Genomic DNA, 19,062 nt, shown 5'->3' on the forward strand with positions numbered 1-19,062 from the left:
GAGTCCGGGCCTGCTTTGTTACTGAAAAGATCGCCCAACTTTGCTGTCTTGCTACCTATGGAACCTTAGTGAGTTGGCCTGATGGGGGAGAGGGGCCTACCTCACCGGTGAGAGTGAATGGAGACAGTTCAGTGCACTCCTTTCCTAGCTGCCCAAACTAATGTTGTACCCTATCCAGGAGGAGCTGGAGTCTTGTGTGCAGGAGAGGACCAAAAATATTAGGATGAAATGGAAGAATATGGAAAGCAGAGCCATATGTGTCCACTACAGCTTTGTCCCTGGCTGCTGCTGATGTGAAGGAGGTAGCACTTGGATGATGGAGCTCCTCTTATTACATTGGAGAGGCCCTTTCTCTCTGGAAGATAGTGGTGGCACAGATAGGCTCCAGACGGAGCTGTATCTAGCTCTCCTAGATCCGAAAGGTGGTCAGGCACAGTAGGGAGAAGAAATTAATGAAAAACCCTCTTAAAAGGGATGTCTTGGGGCTGTCTGGATAGTGCAGCGTGCTGCCAGCTAGGGAGCCTAAATACCGTACGGATCTTGAAACTCTTAACTCTGGGGAGACATGGAACATTTGCTGCTTTCCTTGGTGCTGCTCCGTCTTTCCTGCTGCTGAGTGACTGGCTATAGAATAGCTGCAGTTCTCACACAGGTTGCTCATCCTTTCTGCCATGAGGCACAGTCCAACAAGTGTTGCATCTACACAGAAGGGCAGCTGTAATGTGAAAGGGTTTGTGCAAATATCTGAAATATGTGGGATGGGCGAGAGCGGTGGCCTAGAATGACATATGCAGCACTATCTGGAGACAGATGCAGAAAGCAAGGGGGAGACCACTTGTGAGGTCTAGAGGCAACAGCCTAGGGAGAAGTTTAGCCCCATGAAGCACCCAGTTGCTTGGAAGGGTAGTGTCCCTGGACCCTGTTTGTGGGTTCCATCTATTGTATCAGCCTCTGATGAGTAGGTGCCTGATAAATTTTCACTCCTTTAGCACAGGGGTGGGCAAACTATGGTCTGCGGGCCGGATACGGCCCATCGGGGCTTTGGATCCGGCCTGTAGGATTGCCACCCCTGTGGTGCTGTGGGCCCCGCGCTGCTCCCGGAAGTGGCCGGCATCACGTCCTTGCGGCCCCTGAGGGAGAGGGGGCAGAGGGCTCCACGCGCTGCCCTCGCCTGGGGGTACCTCCCCCAAAGCTCCTATTGGCCACGATTCCCCTGTTCTGTCCCCCATTCTGCTGCTGCTACTCCGGAGCCACTCCAGGTAAGCGGCACCAGGCCGGAGCCTGCACCCCTTCTGCACCCCACACCCCAACTCCCTGCCCTGAGCCCCCTGCGGCACCCCAACCCCTTGCCTTGAGGCCCCTGCCACACCCTGCACCGCTCCTGCACCCTGAGCCCGCTCCTGCACAGTGCACCCCCTCCTACACCCCACACTCCCTTCCAACCCCCTGCCCCAGCCCTACATTCATGGCCCTGCTTGCAATTTCTCCACCCAGATGTGGCCCTCGGGCCAAAAAGTTTGCCCATCCCTGCTTTAGCAGCTGGAAGGGAGGAAGGAGCTTTCTGTCTCTTCTCTCACTCCTTTAGAGCCACCAGGCTGTTGCGAGGTGGGAAAATCCTCTTCTTGACAGCTGCCAGGAAGGTGAGAGGAAGAAGTTTCCCACAACCTCTGCTTTTTGGGTTCTCCTCCCTGGTGAGTAACTCCAGTGTCACCTCTTAGGCTATTCCTAGCTTTCTCAAGCACCACGAAATTGACAAGATGCCTAACATCTTCACTGCTGCCCACCAGTTTCTGAAAAGCAGCAGTGGAACTCCAGGGTGCTGCTAGCCAGTAAAGTTTTTGAGCAGCAGCAGAGACATTGGAGCTGGCTGTCTGCAGACTCAGAAAGACTGGTTCACATTCAGAAAGCTAGCTTCACCAACAGAGAGAGAGAGACGCTAAAAGAAAGTTGACTTTGTTAAGTCTGCGTAATTAGGGAACCGACTGATGCCAACTGGTAATAAAACAGCAAGGAATGGGACTGCTGCTTAATCAGGAAGCTAATTCTGCTTAATTGGGATGCCGCTTGCTGGAAAGTCTTGAGGACAGACAGATGTTTTAAAGCAGAGCTATCTGGAGCTATGAATACTTCAAGTGCAGAATTGAGCAGTGGGGGGTTGCTCCCGCTCCCACTGGCAAAAACACCCATCAGCTTCAGCGGTGCAGGATCAGACGCAAGACGAGACAAAAACTGATCAGTTGTGCATTTGCAACCCAGTATCTCTGCAGTTATTGGAAAATCGCTGTGTACAGTGTCAATAATTCAGCCAGCCATGGCCAGCACAACCCCATTTAAAAAGTGCTTTCATCCTTTTCCTAGCAACAGGCCAGTAAGAAGGGAATGATGCCAGTGCCTTCATTTGTAAGTATCCCACAGTACATATATTTGTTTTGTTTTGTTTTTCATGGTATCATATGAGAGATACTTCAGGAAAGCTGTTGACAGGCTGGCCACTCCTCATTACGGAGATTATAATATCTCAAAGTGCAGTTACGCTCTGACAAAGGGATCTCTAAAAATGACATCGTTGGGTTCCATATTTACATTCTGTGAGTGATTTGTGTGCAACTTACAAGTAATAAGATATATTTTGTAGCTGACAGAACTGCATATGCAACCTGGGCTCTGAGAATTAAGAAGGGTTTTTTCCTTCTCCTGCATCATCACCAGTAACAGAGACTCTACACGTAAACCATGCCCTAAGTGATCCCTATTCCATCCTGTTTCCTTCCAAGGTGTTTCACATGAACTGCATGGAGTGTATGTTTTGTCTTGCATCACTTTAAGCAAAAGTGTATTTTTAAATCTATTTAGTGAAACCAGTATGATTTCTACATGTAGACAGCTCCTCATTAACCATTCTCTTAAGGACACACAAGCAGGAATAGACTCCAGCTCACACTCCGTTAGCTGAGCTGGCTCTGCAGGGCAAACAGGAGTAAAAAGCAGTGTTGTGTCAGATGCAACTCTGAACACATGTACTGGGAGCGGATCTGCCATTTTCTTACCTAGTCCCTTTTCAGAGTAGAACTACACTTGAAGGGGCAGCAGGAATTGGCATGAGGGCCCATGAAGGAGCAACAGCTATGGAGTGTCAGTCAGTTTGGGATGTGCTTTTGAACTTTTGTCCAGCAGGAAGATCTTGGTAAACAGCTGAACTTGGTGCCTGGACAGATGACAAGGTGGGTGTATTCTTCATAATCTCTCTCCTCGTCTGTATCCCCTGTCACAGGAGGGCTCTGGTTGGATCCTTTTGTGTGCATTTATGAAGACAAGTACTTGGAGATCTCCTCCTTTAGTCAACAAGCAACTTGGTCAGAGAGTGGTGCCTGCTCCATGTTGTGTACAAACGCTCTTTCGTATTTGCTCTACCCGATGAAGCCCAGGTCTGTTGTATTTGACCCCTCAGCAGACAGGTGTGTTGAGTGCCTGGTGTCAGCTGCCCCACTAGGGAGGGACTCACTCGTCGGAAGAGGAGAACGGCTCCCCATTGCTGGCACCATGCTTGGCCTGGTGGCGGATGAGGTGGGTGGACTGAGTGAAGGCCTTGGCACACTGGGCGCACTGGTAGGGCCGCTCCCCTGTGTGCGCCCGCATGTGCTGGGTAAGCTGCGAGGCATGGCGGAAGGCCTTACCGCAGTCTGAGCACAGGTAGGCCTTCTCCCCACTATGGATCTGCTGGTGCCTCTTGAGGGTGGAGGAGCGGGCGAAGGCCTGTCCACACTCGGCGCAGGCGAAGGGCCGCTCGCCGGTGTGGATGCGCTGGTGGCGGATGAGGCGCGAGGACTGGGCGAAGGCCATGCCACATTCCGAGCACTTGAAGGGGCGCTCGCCAGTGTGCAGCGTCTGGTGCTCGAAGAGGTTGGAGGACTTGGTGAAAGACTTGCCGCAGATGGCGCAGGAGTAGGGACGCTCGCCTGTGTGGATGCGCTGGTGCTCCACCATGCGGCTGGCCACGGCAAACTCCTTGCCGCAGTCAGGGCAGTGGAAGGGCTTCTCACCCAGGTGGGTGCGCTGGTGGCGCAGGAGCGAGAGTGGCTTGTTGAAGGTCTTGCCGCACTCCTGGCAGGGGAAAGGCTTGTCGTTGCTGTGCATGTTGCGCTGGTGCTTGCGCAGGTCCGAGGAGCGCACAAAGGCCTTCTCGCAGTCCAGGCACTTGTAGGGCTTCTCGCCGGTGTGCGTGCGGATGTGTTTACGGTAGTCCGAGGACCAAGTGTAGGCCTTGACGCAGAACGGGCACTTGTAGGGGCGCTCGCCTGTGTGCAGACGCTTGTGCTGCTGCAGGGTACCCTGGTGTGAGTAGGCCTTGCCGCACAGCTCACAGGCATACGGCTTGGCCCCACTGTGTGTGTCGATATGGCTCAGGAGGTTGCTGGATTTCTTAAAGGCCCGTCCACACTGCATGCATTTGTAAGGCCGCTCCTCCACCTCGCTGCTGCCCACCTGCTGTGCCCCAATCCTGACCCTCCTGACCGTGGCTGCTTTCAGGGCCCCGACACTGCCCGCTATCTCAGCTGGCTTGTTGGCAGCTTTCGGGTTCAGCCACTTCACCCCTCTCTTTCTTTTCAGGGGAAGCTCTTTGCTCCCCCCTGGCTTGCTGAAGTCCATACTTGGATTTCCTGGGAACACCCCTCCCTCTACTTTCCTGGTCATGTAGCTCTTGATGCTCTCCATGCCATTGCACGGCAGGCTGTCCCTGGCTGGGTCGTCCAAATCGCTGTCCAGGGTAACCACAGTGTCCACGTACTCCGTTGAGCTTGGCAGCACCCTGCCAAAGTGCTTTATGCCCTGCGGGCTGCGCCGAAGAACAGCAGGCTTCCTCACTGGCCGGCTGTGCCACTTCTGACACAATGTCTCCTTGCTGCTTTCCTCATCGTCCTCATCACTCTTGGTGCGAAGACTGACCATCATGTTCAACTTCTTGGCCACGCCATTGGCATTGATAAGGGTGAAGGTCTCATAAAAGACCTCGTCTTCCTCACACAGAAGGTCCTCTGCCTTGCTCTCCCTTGGCATGGAGCTGCTGGACACTGGATCTTGGTCTTTCTGCATGCCGCTCCCAAAATGATCACTGTCGCTTTCCTCAGCTTCCTCCTCCTCATCGCCTTCATCATTTTCACACCATGTGTTCGTGGTCTTCTTTCTGTCCCCATAGGATCCCTGAGCCAAACTGCTGCTGGGGTACTCCTGGTCCCGTCTCTCAGAGCATTCTGTGCTTGCCATTTTCCACTTCTGCTTCTGAATATCTGCTTTCAGGATCCTTCAGCCTGAAGCTGACCTCAGGGTAAGTGACCTGTATTTTAGAACAAGAGATGAATGGACAGGGGATGGGGACATTTGTGAGGAACAGAAAGCAGCTAGGGATCGTTATTACATTGACACCCAAAGTTCCCAGTTGGGCTAAGGGCTTACTGTGCCAGGCGCTGTACAAAAAGGGGTGGCTCATTACTTCCTCAAAGAGAAGGGAAAATACAAGACTGGCTACGATAACAGAGACACACAAACAAGCAGCATTTTAGAGGTGATCTGGGATACATATCTTGTTAGCTGGTAATATTTTTTTAATCCTTTCCCTCGTTACTAATTTTAGTTTATTCTTAAAGCTCACCTATGTAAAGCTCATCTGTTTGTTACTTTGTTCTAACCCAGGGTACTGTTGTTTTAATTTCTATCTTTTCTATTTTAAGACCATTGCCTCTCTTCTGTGTTTTTAAAACAACATATTTGCTTTTCTGCTTTCTAAACACAGGAGCACCAGGAAGCAAACAGATGCTCTTAATTATGGAGGCCCTGATGCACTATGGCGCTGGATATCAAACTGCTGTTTCTCTTGATTACCAGGGAGCTAAGACATCTAGAATGCTGGGTAAGAAATAAAAGTTAATTTCTCTGACAGAAGGTCTGAGGAGGATTTCTGGGAAGCAAACCACAGTCTCTCTCTATTTTGTGGAGAATCAGATGCTCTGAGGACATGATACTGACAAGGGAAGCCAGTTAATTCAAAGTTTTGCTATAGAAATAAAAATAGGAAGAGGGCAAGAAATCAGAGAACTGACTTTCAAAACATCAGGAGCTCTCAGTTCTCCCCTTGAATAATAACACTTTCTCTTCCCTTGCTTTATTGCAAGATGCATGTAAAAAAATGACCACAAAATAGGCTAATAAAGTCACCTGCCTGATGCCACCCTGAGGGTTAGTTCACTACTGAAAGTTCTTGAATGTACAGTGCCTATAGCTGGAGACAAGATCCATAATGGAATAACTCCCTGGATGCAAAGTGTACACCTGCCGCCGGTGGTGTAGCAAAAAGGGGCGCCGAACAACTCAGCCACTCAAGGATCTATGCTGTGATGGGGCCCACAAGTTTTTTTACTAGAGTGTGCATGTAATTTGTGGACAGGTTTAGGGCTCTGCACCTAGCAGTTGTTTGATTCAGCCTTCAGAGTGCTGTGCATAAGGGCCCACACAGAGTTAATGTGAGGTGTGTGTGCAAGACTTTATACCTCTAACGCTACTGGATGGCAATACAGACATGGTTTGGCCAACCCAATCAAGCAGTCAGTTCTAAGGGTGGCAAAAGTACACCTAACCGTAGAGGAATAGCAAAGGAATGCTACTCTCCACTGACAGTGGCCAATGCAGAAAATTTGTTCTCAAGCATATAAACAACCCAGGGATGCAGACACTACAAAGTCTCGGTCACAGACAGCAACTGCAAACAAAAAATAGCTCCCCCTCACTTCTTTCTGCTGAATCTAATTTTGCAGTATTTCCAGAGCTTCCTTGGATAATTTACAGGAGATTGGCTGCAACTCCAGCAATCTTACGAGAGCTGTTCAATCTCCAGGATTTGCAGGCATTTGTGGAACACAGGGATCTCTGTGTCTTGAACAAGTTCCTGTTGGTACCTGGGGAAAAACTGTCCAAGTCACTGCATCTCCCCAGGTGTATGACACAGGGAGAGACAAGTATAGAGACTTCTGTAGAAATCTAAAGCTGCCCACAGGGTGAGGGTGAGCTCTCGCTCCTGATCCTCAGCAGCCTGAAAAAACAGATTTGGTCCCAAATGCAATGCATGGGCTGCCTGGAGGAAACTAGGTCTGACTGCAGCAAGTACCAGACATCAGGTCTTGAGAGCCCAGCTGCCTCCAGTCTGTGCCCTCTGAGATATTTTTCATAAAGCTCCCCCTCCCATTTCTCTTTCCCTATTGATTTCTGGCCTGCCTCTCCCCATTTCCCATTAAGCCCAGGTCTAGCTGCAATGACTCACCCTGGTATTTAAGTACAGGTGTGTCCCAGGCGGCTGCCCCCGTGGGATCATCTGCTCCAGGTTAGGAACGAGAAAAGGCGGGGAGTTTGGTGCAAAGCAGCAGTGGCAAATGTACCAGTGTCTCTCACCCTTTTGTGTCCAGTCTAGCAGCTGCAGAGCCTCAGGAGGTGGGGCCTGTGAATACACACAACCTTCCTGCCTGCATCACAGAGAGCAGCCTGGGAAATACAGCAGGGCTGCCCTGTCTGACTGCCTGACTGAGCCATTCTTCCAGTTCACTCCTCCTCCCTCTCTCCTTCCATAGATTCCAGTGATGGAAATGGACTCTGAGCCAGGTAGATTTTTGTCCACTCTGAATTGAAAGGTGGCTTCCACTTCTACTAGGAGATTAACCCATAGGCTGATAGAGCTCCCTGTCTGAAAGTTTTTCCTAGTATTCATCCTACCTGTTCGTATATTGACTCCATCCTATCGCTCTTCGTTACACCCTAGTTTATTATGCTAATTAATCTCCCTTCCTCCCTAATTACACGTTTCAGATGTACACCCCAGTTGATTGTTGCTTAGTCACAGTGTAAACCAATCACTCCAGCCCCAAAATCCTGGTGTGTGTCTCTTTCAGTGTCTGAACCTTCCTGCAGTCATCCTCTGGTCTCCCGCTCCTTCCTCCCCTTACTGACTCAGATCACACACACCACTCAGTTCTCTGACTTCGGTAGCAGTGATTCTCCTCCTCTCACTAGGAATTAAATAGTTTTAACCTTTATTTCTTTGTTTAAATGCTCTGGAATCTTGTGCTTCCAAAGCACTGGTCCTCTTTTTTTAAAAAAAGACTACCCCATCCCTATTCCTACCAGGGAGGAGAGATTCTTCAACTGTAACTTGTTCCCTTGGGGTAGCAGAAGCAGATACATTTTGCTCTCTTGAAGCTGACCTGTAGAACAGTCCAAGTTCCTCTCCACTCCCTCACCTAAAAATGTTTACTTTGAGATTTTTATTTCTGGTGCATTTGAACTCTTTAAAGAGGGCTGTCAGGAGTACTGGATAGCTGCTCATGGGATTGAATCTGATCTGCTCACTTTCATCCCCAAACCACAGGTTCAATGGCCCATTTTGGTATTGATTGGAAAGTATTTCTCATCCGATGGCCTTTGAGAAATGAGTTAATGGTTTCAGGCCAGTTTCTAATGGCCAGAACGCTGTCCACTCTGAAGCCCACCATCACAATCAATGCTAATTTGCATGCTTTTGTGCGGACTCAATGGGCCAGGGAGACAGAACTCTCCTGTGACTCCTAGAGGCAGTCCCTTCAGGGGTGAGTTTGAAACAGTGGCTTGGATACTGTGAAGAAAGTTCACACTGCAGCAGCCTGTGCTGTATCTGTTCTCTTGATTAACAGAGGCTTCAGTCTCCAAAGTGGACAGCCTGCCACCTATCCCAGGCACGTTTTCAAAGTGTATTAAAATATAGAAAAGGACTGCCAGATTTAGAACTACAGAAAGACAGGGTTTGCCATGCTCAATCACAACTTGGTCCATGGAGGCTAGTCTGCGTTCTGCTTCCAGCAGGGACAATTAACTGAAGCTCCAGAGGGATGAGAAACCCCACTTACAATGCCGCTAGCCAACTGTGCAGTTCTCCCTCTGGGACCGAGAAAGGAGTGAACTCAGGCTTGTCAAAGAATGGTGTTTCAAAGACAATTTTCGAACAAAACCAACTTTTCTTCAATTTTGCTACAATTTTTTTCACCGTTTTTAAGTTTTCAATAAATCAAAATAAAAAATTAATTTAGTTAGTTTGAACTCAAAATCTGCATTTCAGGTTTGGTTTTTAGCGACTTTTCAATTCAAAACCAAAACCAAAATGTTTGTTTCAGTTCAGTCTGTTAAAAAATTACAAAGAATTTTCATGAAAATGTTCCTTTTCCTCAAAAGTCCATCTCTCCTTTAAAAAAAAAAAGTTTTTTGACCAGGTGTAGGTAAAAGTTCCTTCCTGACCCCCAGAGGCAATTAATTTCTGCGGTGGAGCATGAGATATGATAGTCTTTATCATTACTTTAGCTTGCAAAACTAATTGTGTTGGCATGAAATTAACTAGTTCTCTTTTAAAATTCAGCCACAGTACTTGAAAGACTTATGTAATATTTTATTATTCTCTGAGATTGGCTTCAGCATTTACAATGCCTGCTTTTAAGACAGTTCCACAACAAAATGCTATTTCTGATTCATAAATCACACAATTGTTGCATGAGTCATGCTAAAATAATCTTTTATGGAAATGTACCTTGAGGGAGGGGAATCAGATGGAGAGGGGTTTATGCTGCCAGAGAGGGCTACAGAAGATATGAGAGAGATGATTATTCGGAGATGGAGATCTAGTTATGGAGGAATATGTTATGAAGTTCATTTTTGGATCTGGATATGGGAGTACAGGGAAATACTCCTTGCACCTTATTTGTGGGAGCCTGGGTTTGGACAGGAAGGAGGATCAAGAGGCATGACTGTGAGGGGGCATGAGACCTGGGTGTTGGTCAGAGAGGGACAACCTGACATAGTTAGGAGAGGTGTTTTTATTTTAATCATTTGCTTGTGTGTGTCTGCAATAGTGATGCTGAAGTTCTGCATATTTTTAATTTTGTCCCATTGACAGTCAAAAAAATAGGGCAAGAATTCAGTCAAACCCTGCTCTCTAAATACATGCACACACATCTGCACTAGCCCCTTCCCATTGTACATAGCACCTACCTGCACTCCATAAATGAATTCATAAATTCACAGAGTTTAAGGCAAGAAGGGATCATTACATCCTCTAGTTCAGGGGTGGGCAAACTACGGCCTGTCAGGGCTTTGGATCCAGCCCGTGGGATTGCCATCCCCATGGCACCTCAGACCCCACACTGCTTCCGGAAGCCACGTCCCTGCGGTCCCGGGGGTGGGGGAAGAGGACTCCGTGCACTGTCCTCACCTGCAGGCACTGCCCCCCACAGCTCCCATTGGCCAGAAACAGGGAATCGCAGCCAATGGGAACTTCGGGGAGGTACCCGCAGGCGAGGGCAGCGCGCAGAGCCCTCTGCCTCCCCCTCCCCCAGGGATGTGGTGCCGGCCACTTCGAGAGCAGCACGGAGCCTGCCTTCGCCCCACTGCGCGCTGCTGCCACCCCAGAGCCACTCCAGGTAAGTACACCGAACCCCTCCTGTACCCCACACCTCAACTCCCTGCCCTGAGCCCTCTGCCACACCCCTCCTGCATCTCAACCCCCTGCCCTGACCCCTTCCTGCACACCGCACACCCTGCACTCCCTCCCGCACCCCAACCCCCTGCCCCAGCCCTATGTTCATAGCCCTGCATGCAATTTCCCCACCCAGATGTGGCCCTTGGGCCAAAAAGTTTGCCCACCCCTGCTCTAGTCAAACCTCCTGTATACCACAGGCCATTTAACTTCACTATATACACTTGTGCACATACCTCCAGCGTGCCCTTACGCACGTATCACACACTATGCCCTACCTCTAGGCACTGGTATATGTATGCATACAGCCATGTGTGTCAGAAAGCACACTACTGTATGTACATGTCCCTGTACACTGCATGTTCATAGAGACCCACATACATCAGGACGCGCAAGGTTCCATCGCCCTGCCAATCAAAATCTGGAACTCAGGTCCCCTCTGTGCTGGGGTTTGAATTCCAGCACCCAGGGAAGCAGAAGGGTCTCAGTAGCTGCACCCCACCCCAGGTCTGGCACCACGCTTTCATGTTGCTCAGTTTAGCCGTCAGGACACTTGAAGTTTAGATAGACACAGAAGGGTTTTTTAATCACAAACTGAATGTTTTATTCTGGCTAGAGAAGAGACAGGATTAGTAACAGAGATTTTGTTTCATCACAATGAGGTGGCAGTGTCTTAGCTACTTGCCTGCTCCGCAGTGCTTAGGTTCTCGATAGCAGCATCCTTAGGAAATGTTCTGTTCCCGTGTAATTGTTTATTAAAATAAATATGGACTCTTCCAAAGTTGCTGATAACATGATCAGACCCAAGCAATGGTAGTGATCATGCAGAGTCATACAGGTCAGCTGTGGCTACTTGTCAGCCCACAGCCTATTCCATGCCCCCACCTTCCTGCCAGCAAGACTAGAGTGGGAGGCAATCACTGCCAGGCCAGAGACCCTGGAAGCAGGACTAGAAGAGGATGAAATGTATAGGCTGATTTCTCTTCCTTACCACTGCCAGCACACCTCTAGCAGTTTGGAGTCTCAGAAATCTCACAAGTGGGTCTATAATGGATCCCATTTTGCTGCTGCTGCCTAGCCTTTGATCTACCACATCTCTGTTTGGACATTTCACACCCTCTAAATTCTGCAGCCTCAGTAGATCATCTTGGAACAAATATGTTACTGTTCCTCCCTATCACTTGCTCAGTTCCAAACGGGGGTGGGGTGGGTACTGATGAGATGAAGAAAACCATTTACCAGGTAATATTTCTCTCTCCCCCATATCCATCAAAGCTGCTTTATCTGAGCCACCTCTTGCTGCAAGAGAGGAGGAGGATTTGATGAGGAGACACCCCTCTCTTCCATTGGGTTTCCGTAAATTACAGTCTGTGTTCAACTCTTTTCTCTTCCCCCCCGGAAGAAGAAAAGGAAAAAACAGGTGCAAAATACAAAGAGCTCATGATAACACGGGCATCATCCTGGACTCCCAGGCTGAACGTTTTTCAGGATGGGAGATTTCTTCTGGTTTCAAAGAAGAACGAAACTTGAATTGGGAGCACTTGGAAAAATGGTTTCCAGAGAAATGGCAGGAATTCATCATCATGCTAATCTAGAAGGACCCTTTACAACAAACTGGAGGGGTCCAAGTGGCACCAGAGACTGCCCAGCAGACTCCTAGCATTGGGTGAGAGGGTGCTGTGTGGTCCAAATGAGATTGGCAGGGCTGCAGGTTGAATGGGCTCCGAGTGGTTTCAGAGACAGCAAGTTGAGCGCAGAACACTAGGAGAGAGGCAGCCTCTTTGCTGGCCATGTTGAAATTGTAACAAGAGGAAGGTCTCTGCTGGATTGAAACACGCCTGCCATTGTCTACATCCAGTGATTCAAACACTTGAGAGAGTGGGGACTGGTCCTCAGCAGGCATAAGGGGAGCACAGAGACCTTGGAGCTGATAAGAGCAAGGCTAGAAGTTGGTGCTTGATTTCTTTAGAGCTAAGCTGAAAAGAAAGGGGCTTGTACTATGTTAAAGGTGAGAAGCCTGGAATTGCTCCACCTCCCCTTAGGCAAGTGTTGCCCCCTTGCTTATCCCATTACACCAGGGAGAAGCAGATTTCAGTAATATAGTGACAACTGCTCACAAGGAATTGGCATTTTGCAAGCCACCCCTCGTGTTGTGAAGTAGAATGAAAGTCTTGCTTTGTTCCCATGAATTCCAGTGTGCAAATGGGAATTCTGGTGACAGTGAACCTCCGCTTATGCAGAAGTTACAGGAAAATTGTTTTGTGGGGAAACAAATGACCTAGTTATGGGAGGACTCCCCTGTAGCAGATGTTTTCAAATTCTGCAGCATAGATCGTGATCAAGACCTCCCAACCCACCCTCTGATTCAGGTCTCTTTTCACCTCCTCACACCCAACTTCCCTCTCTAGGCTTTGAAGCTGCATTGTATTTAGCTCCTCCCATCCCAGTGGGTGAAAAGGGGAAGCTGGAGTTCCGACAGCATCCGCACCCTTGGTTCAATAAAACATCACTCCTTTCTTTTATACGTAACCAACCTTTCTGCACATCCGCTCTCCTCTATTTACCTTCCTCCTCCCATTGATCTGTGAGAGATGGACAGAGAGAAGGGTCCATACTGAGACACAAATGGCAGAGCTGGGCAATCAATTCCTGATCAGTCATTTTAAAAGTTGGTTGAAATTTTCTGAATTTTTTTGGTCAAAATGTTGATGGAGGAGAAAAAGGGGGAAAACATCTGGACAGCTTTTTCTGAAATAGGGCTCATGGCATGTTTCTGTTCCCTGCCTGGATGAACATAACACTTCAGAATCAGGCTTCTAGTGAGATAACAGCAGATCTGTCTGGGATGGAACATAAGAATAGCCCTACTGGGTCAGACCAAAGGTCGATCTAGCCTACTATCCTGTCTTCCGACAGTGGCCAGTGCCAGGTGCCCCAGAGGGAATGAACAGAACAGGTAATCATCAAGTGATCACCCCTGTTGCTCATTCCCAGCTTCTGGCAAAGAGGCTAGGGGATACCATTCCTGCTCATCCCGGCTAAAAGCCATTGATGGACCTATCCTCCATGAATTTATCTAGTTCTTTTTTGAACCCTGTTATGGTCTTGGCCTTTACAACATCCTCTGACAAGGAGTTCCACAGGTTGACTGTGCGTTGTGTAAAGAAATACTTCCTTTTATTTGTTTTAAATCTGTTGCCTATTAATTTCATTGGTGACCCCTAGTTCTTGTGTTATGAGTAGTAGTAAACAACACTTCCTTATCTACTTTCTCTACACCAGTCATAATTTTATAGACCTCAATCATATCTCCCCTTAGCCATCTCTTTTCCAAGCTGAAAAGTCCCAGTCTTATTAATAAACAGGAGTACTTGTGGACCTTAGAGACTAACAAATTTATCTGAGCATAAGCTTTTGTGTGGGCTACAGCCCGCTTCATCAGATGCATAGAATGGAACATATAGTAAGAAGAACTATATACATACAGAGAACATGAAAAGGTGGGAGTTACCATACCAACTCTAAGAGACTAATTAGTTGGTATGGCAACTTCCACCTTTTCATGTTCTCTGTATGTATATAGTTCTTCTTACTATACGTTCCATTCTACGCATCTGATGAAGCGGGCTGTAGCCCACGAAAGCTTATGCTCAAATAAATTTGTTAGTCTCTGAGGTGCCACAAGTACTCCTGTTCTTTTTGCGGATACAGACTAACATGGCTGCTACTCTGAAACCAGTCTTATTAATCTCTCCTTATAGGGAAGCCGTTCCATACCCATAATCATTTTTGTTGCCCTTTTCTGAATCTTTTCCAATTCCAATACATCTTTTTTGAGATGGGGCGTCCATATCTGCACACAGTATTCAAGATGTGGGCATACCATGGATTTATATAGACGCAACATTATATTTTCTGTCCTATTTTCTATCCCTTTCTTAATTATTCCCAGCATTCTGTTCGCTTTCTTGACTGCCTCTGCACATTGAGGGGATGTTTTCAGAGAACTATCCACAATGACTCCAAGAGCTCTTTCTTGAGTGGTAACAGCTAATTTAGACCCCATCATTTTATATGTATAGTTGGGATTATGCTTTCCAATGTGCACTACTTTGCATTTATCAACATTAAATTTCATCTGCCATTTTGTTGCCATCACCCAGTTTTGTGAGATCCTTTTGTAGCTCTTTGCAGTCTGCCTGGCTCTATCTTTAGTAATTTTGTATCATCTGCAAATTTTGCCACCTCAAAAGGGGAATGGATGAGAGATACAGTAATAATCTTACTTTCTATTATTGGGCCGTTCACTCAGAAAGATTCCAACAGCATTGGCTGCAGTGCTGGGGGACCACTCGGGCCATCACCCAACCACTTTTTGGCCAGGCCAACTCTGAGTGGTGCTGCAACCCTATGTGCCAGGCCATAATGCCACTCACTCACATTTGGCCTAGCCATCCCTTCATGATGATTGGGCAGCGTTTTTCAAACTTCGGGTCACAACCCAGTACTGGGTCGCAGCATGTCAGGCACTGGGTCACTCTGGTCAGTCCTACCGACCGGGACGTTAAAAGTCCCGTTGGTGGTGCTGCCCAGCTAAGGCAGGCTAGTGCCTACCTGTTTCAACACCACGCTGCACCCCAGAAGCAGCCAGCAGCAGGTCCAGCTTCTAGGCAGGGGGCCCACGGGGATCCGTGCGCTGCCCCCGCCCCGAGCACTGATGCCACACTGGAAGGTGGAGCTGTGCCTGCAGGCGAGAGTTGCGCAAAGCCACTTGTGCGCCTCTGCCTAGGAGCTGGACCTGCTGCTTGCCGCTTCCGGGGTGCAGCGCAGTCTGCGGTGCAGGACAGGCAGGAAGCCTGCCTCTGCACCCCAGCTGCACTGCTGACCGGGAGCCACCGGAAATAAGTTGGTGCCCCAATCCCCTGCCCCAGCCCTGAGCCCCCCCAACCTGGAACCCCTTCCTGCACCCCAAACCCCTCATCCCTGGCCCCACCCCAGAGCTTGAACCTAGGCTGACCAGACAGCAAGTGTGAAAAATCGGGACGGGGGTGGGGGGTAATAGGAGCCTATATAAGAAAAAGCCCCAAATAGCGGGACTGTCCCTATAAAATCGGGACATCAGGGCACCCTACTTGCACCCAGAGCCCTGACCCCCTCCTGCACCCCAACCTCATGCCCCAGCCCTGAGCTCCCCCCAAACCCAGAACCCCTTCCTGCACCCCAAACCCTTCATCCCCGGCCCCACCTGAGCCTGCACCCCCAGCCCAAAGCGCTGACCCCCTCCCACACCCCAACCCTCTACCCCAGCCCTAAGCCCTTCCCACACCCCAAACTCATCATCCCCAGCTCCGTTGGGTCACAGGCATCAACAATTTTCTTCAACTGGGTCCCCAGAAAAAATATTTGAAAACTACTGTGTCTGGGTCAAATCTGAGTGAGTGGCATTGTGATCTGGCAGCATGGGGTCACAGTGCCTCTCAGGTTTCGGTGCTGCGATGACATGCACCAAGTTAGGGTTATTCATTCAGATTTAGATGGGGGTGGGTGTAGGGACTCATGGTTGGGGGGAGTAGGAGGGAGCCTGAGAAGGGACGAGGAGTGTGAGATGGAATGGGGGGAAATCTATCCCCCCCTCACTCTAAATGGTGCTCCGCATCCCGATTCCAAATGCTTTACAAATTACACATAGGAATACCGTTGCCCAGCAGTGAAATGCAGCCACTTCTAGGATATAGCACAGCAGTTCAGGAGGTGAAGTGAAGAATACTAGACCTAGTGAAACTAGGTTGGAGTGTTCAGTGAGTAGGGTAATTAACCTGGAATTTGGCCAGGACATTCTTGATAACATTTCTACTGTTGCAAAAAGTGCCTTGGAGCCTTTAATGACCACACTAGGTTGGAGGCTCAGTGCCCCTAATACCAAGGTTAGTTAGTTCAGTACTGACTTGGAGGGAAAAATGCCAGATGAAATCACCAAAATCCTCTTCCCCCCTTACCTGTGCTTTCCCTGGAGGTCTCCCATTGAAGTTCTGGCCCAGCATGACCCACCTAGCTTATCAGACTGCATGAGGTCATAGGCTGAGAAAGTGAGGTAACTGCAGCAGGATGGAGAGGGATTCAGCTCTGAAAGGTGGGACAAGTGAGAGGTATGATAGTAAGCAAGGTGGCCAGTCTATGTGATATGGAGGAGAATTCTGGTCTATTGTGAAGGACAGGTACTAGAAAGTGGAATATCAGCAGGTCTGTATGGGACGGAGAGGAATTTGGACCTGCATACATAACATTTTCATTGGCAATATCTCCAATACCCAACTACAGCTATGTGAAACTGGGCAGGGTTGAATATACAGTACTAGGATTCCGGCTGCACAGCCAAGCTGGGGAGGGGACAGTCCTGGGGCAGAGGGTCATAGGCTTGGAACCTCAGTGTGGGAACATTCCAGCGGCTCTGCTCCTCCTCCCGCAACTCCATCTCTATCCGGTGGCCTTGGGCATGCATCCGCTGGTGGGAGCGGAGGCCTGAGAGCTTGGGGAAAACCTTGCCACACTCCCCACAGCGAAAGGCCTTCTGGACATGGGTCTGCCGGTGCTTGAGCAGGGCAGTGGAGCGGATGAAGGCCTTGCCGCACTCGGAGCAGACAAAGGGACGATCATTGGTGTGAGTAGCCCGGTGGAAGGTGAAGCTGGATGACTGGCTGAAGGACTTGTTGCAGATGCCACAATGGAAGGGCTTGAGGCCCATGTGCATCTTGCGATGCTGGAGCAAGGTGGAGGGGTCAGAGAAGGTCTTCTCGCAGAAGGGACACTCGTATGGCCGGTCGCCAGTGTGCGTGTTCTGATGGATCAGCAACGAGGTAGAGCGGGCGAAGGACTTATCGCACACAGAGCAGCGGTAGGGCTTCTCGCCAGTGTGTGTGCGCTCGTGCCGCCGCACCATGGAGGCCTGGTAGAAGCCCTTGCTGCAGTAGGTGCACTTGTAGGGCCTCTCGCCTGTATGGATCCGCTGGTGCACTTTGAAGTCCGACTTCCTGGCAAAGCTCTTGCCACAGTCCCCGCAGATCAGAGTGGTGGCACCAGCAGCTGCCATGGGCTTGCGGTCTCTCAGTACAGGGGCAAGCTTGCTGATTTCTGCCACTGCTGCCAGCTCTGTGGACACAAAACCAGCAAAGACTCTGCCAAACTCTGCCCTTCCCTGGCCACATTCTGCAGGACTGTCCACCATCATGCTGTCCTCACCCTGCTTGCCAATGACTGGCAAGGCCCTTCACTCATGGGCAATCCTCGATCTGTCCGATCCTACCCTTTTCCTTTGCCAGGTTAAGGCACAGCTGGATTCCTGTAGGGCTGACTGCCGTGAATGGTGACCTGTGGAACTGTTGTGTGCTCACAGTCCATGCCTCCCAGCACCTCCGAGGTCTGAAACCAAAGACACACAAACATGAGATGCAAGTCCCCTTTTCAACAAACTTAGAGCTCAGCATTCCTTTCACAGGTCTCCCCTCCATCATCCCTTAGGGGCCTCTGAGCCCTACCCCTTGTCTATGCAGGGATTAGCGATCCCTGATTTCAGTCATCAGTGGCCAGTAATCAGAGTAGCTGCACCAGTGCAAACCCGTAGCATAGAGAAGGAAAACCATGATTTGCAACAACTGAACTTGCCCATGCAAATCACAGCTTTCCTTGTCTACATTAGGGCTTTCCACCTCCACTGCTGCATTGATTGCTGGCCACTGTGCCCAGTGTAGACATGGCCCCCATTCTCCCTCCACAAATGTTGAGGTCCGTGGTAATTTTAAAAAAAACGTTGAATGACTGAATGACATAACCCCCCCTTCCCCATGTCCGTCACTAAGTACGGTTATTTTGCCAAGTGTCCATCGTGCAAAATTGTGGCGCCGACCCCTACAAGAAAACCAGGAGTTCCCTTAACCCACAGCAGCCTCCTATCCCTACCCCTCTGTTGTCTGGTCGGTGCCTACTATAGTGTGGTAGGTTCCCCCTACAGTAGGGTGACCAGATGTCCCACTTTTATAGGGACAGTCCCGTTTTTAGGGACTTTTTCTTACATAGGCACCTATTACTCCCAACCCCCGTCCTGTTTTTTCACAGTTGCTATCTGGTCACCCTAACCTACCATGACTTTTCCAAAAGCTTCAGCAGCTTTCTAGGAAAAATCCCATTTAGCATCGTTCTCAAGGAAGAGTCTAACACAGGCTGGAAGCTCAGTGCAGAGAACGCAAGCATGGGGGAGACTTCCCTTGTGTTGAAGAGCTAACAGCCACCAGCTGAAAGGGCTGGCTCTGGTTTGTCTGGCCAGGAGCAGCCGGGCTCCGGAGCAGGCTGCCTGGCGTGTTTCACATGAGTGGGGACGGCCTGGGGTCAGGCCGGCAAGGAAGGAGCGCACTGGCACTCAGGGAAGGACTGAGGGATCAGAGGCATGCTGCTTGCCTGCTCTCCGGCTTCAGGGGCATGGCAGGGCTGCTGCCGCAGGCACCGCTGAGCAGCAGGGCAGGGGGTTGCCAGTC

The 19,062-nt window shown here is 49.6% G+C and overlaps 1 protein-coding gene across 1 annotated transcript; it reads right to left on the reverse strand.

The window, feature by feature from the left end:
* Positions 1–1,432: 1,432 nt before the first annotated feature.
* ZNF648 (zinc finger protein 648) lies at positions 1,433–17,949 on the reverse strand. Its single transcript, XM_007061146.4, has 3 exons — positions 16,891–17,949; positions 16,534–16,632; positions 1,433–5,299 (listed from the first exon to the last, which is right to left on the reverse strand). The coding sequence occupies exons 1-3, from the start codon at positions 17,760–17,762 to the stop codon at positions 3,499–3,501; spliced, it is 2,772 nt and encodes a 923-aa protein (XP_007061208.3). The 5' UTR covers positions 17,763–17,949; the 3' UTR covers positions 1,433–3,498.
* Positions 17,950–19,062: the final 1,113 nt, after the last annotated feature.

Source organism: Chelonia mydas, chromosome 8, assembly GCF_015237465.2.
Source record: "Chelonia mydas isolate rCheMyd1 chromosome 8, rCheMyd1.pri.v2, whole genome shotgun sequence".
NCBI lineage: Eukaryota > Metazoa > Chordata > Testudines > Cheloniidae > Chelonia > Chelonia mydas.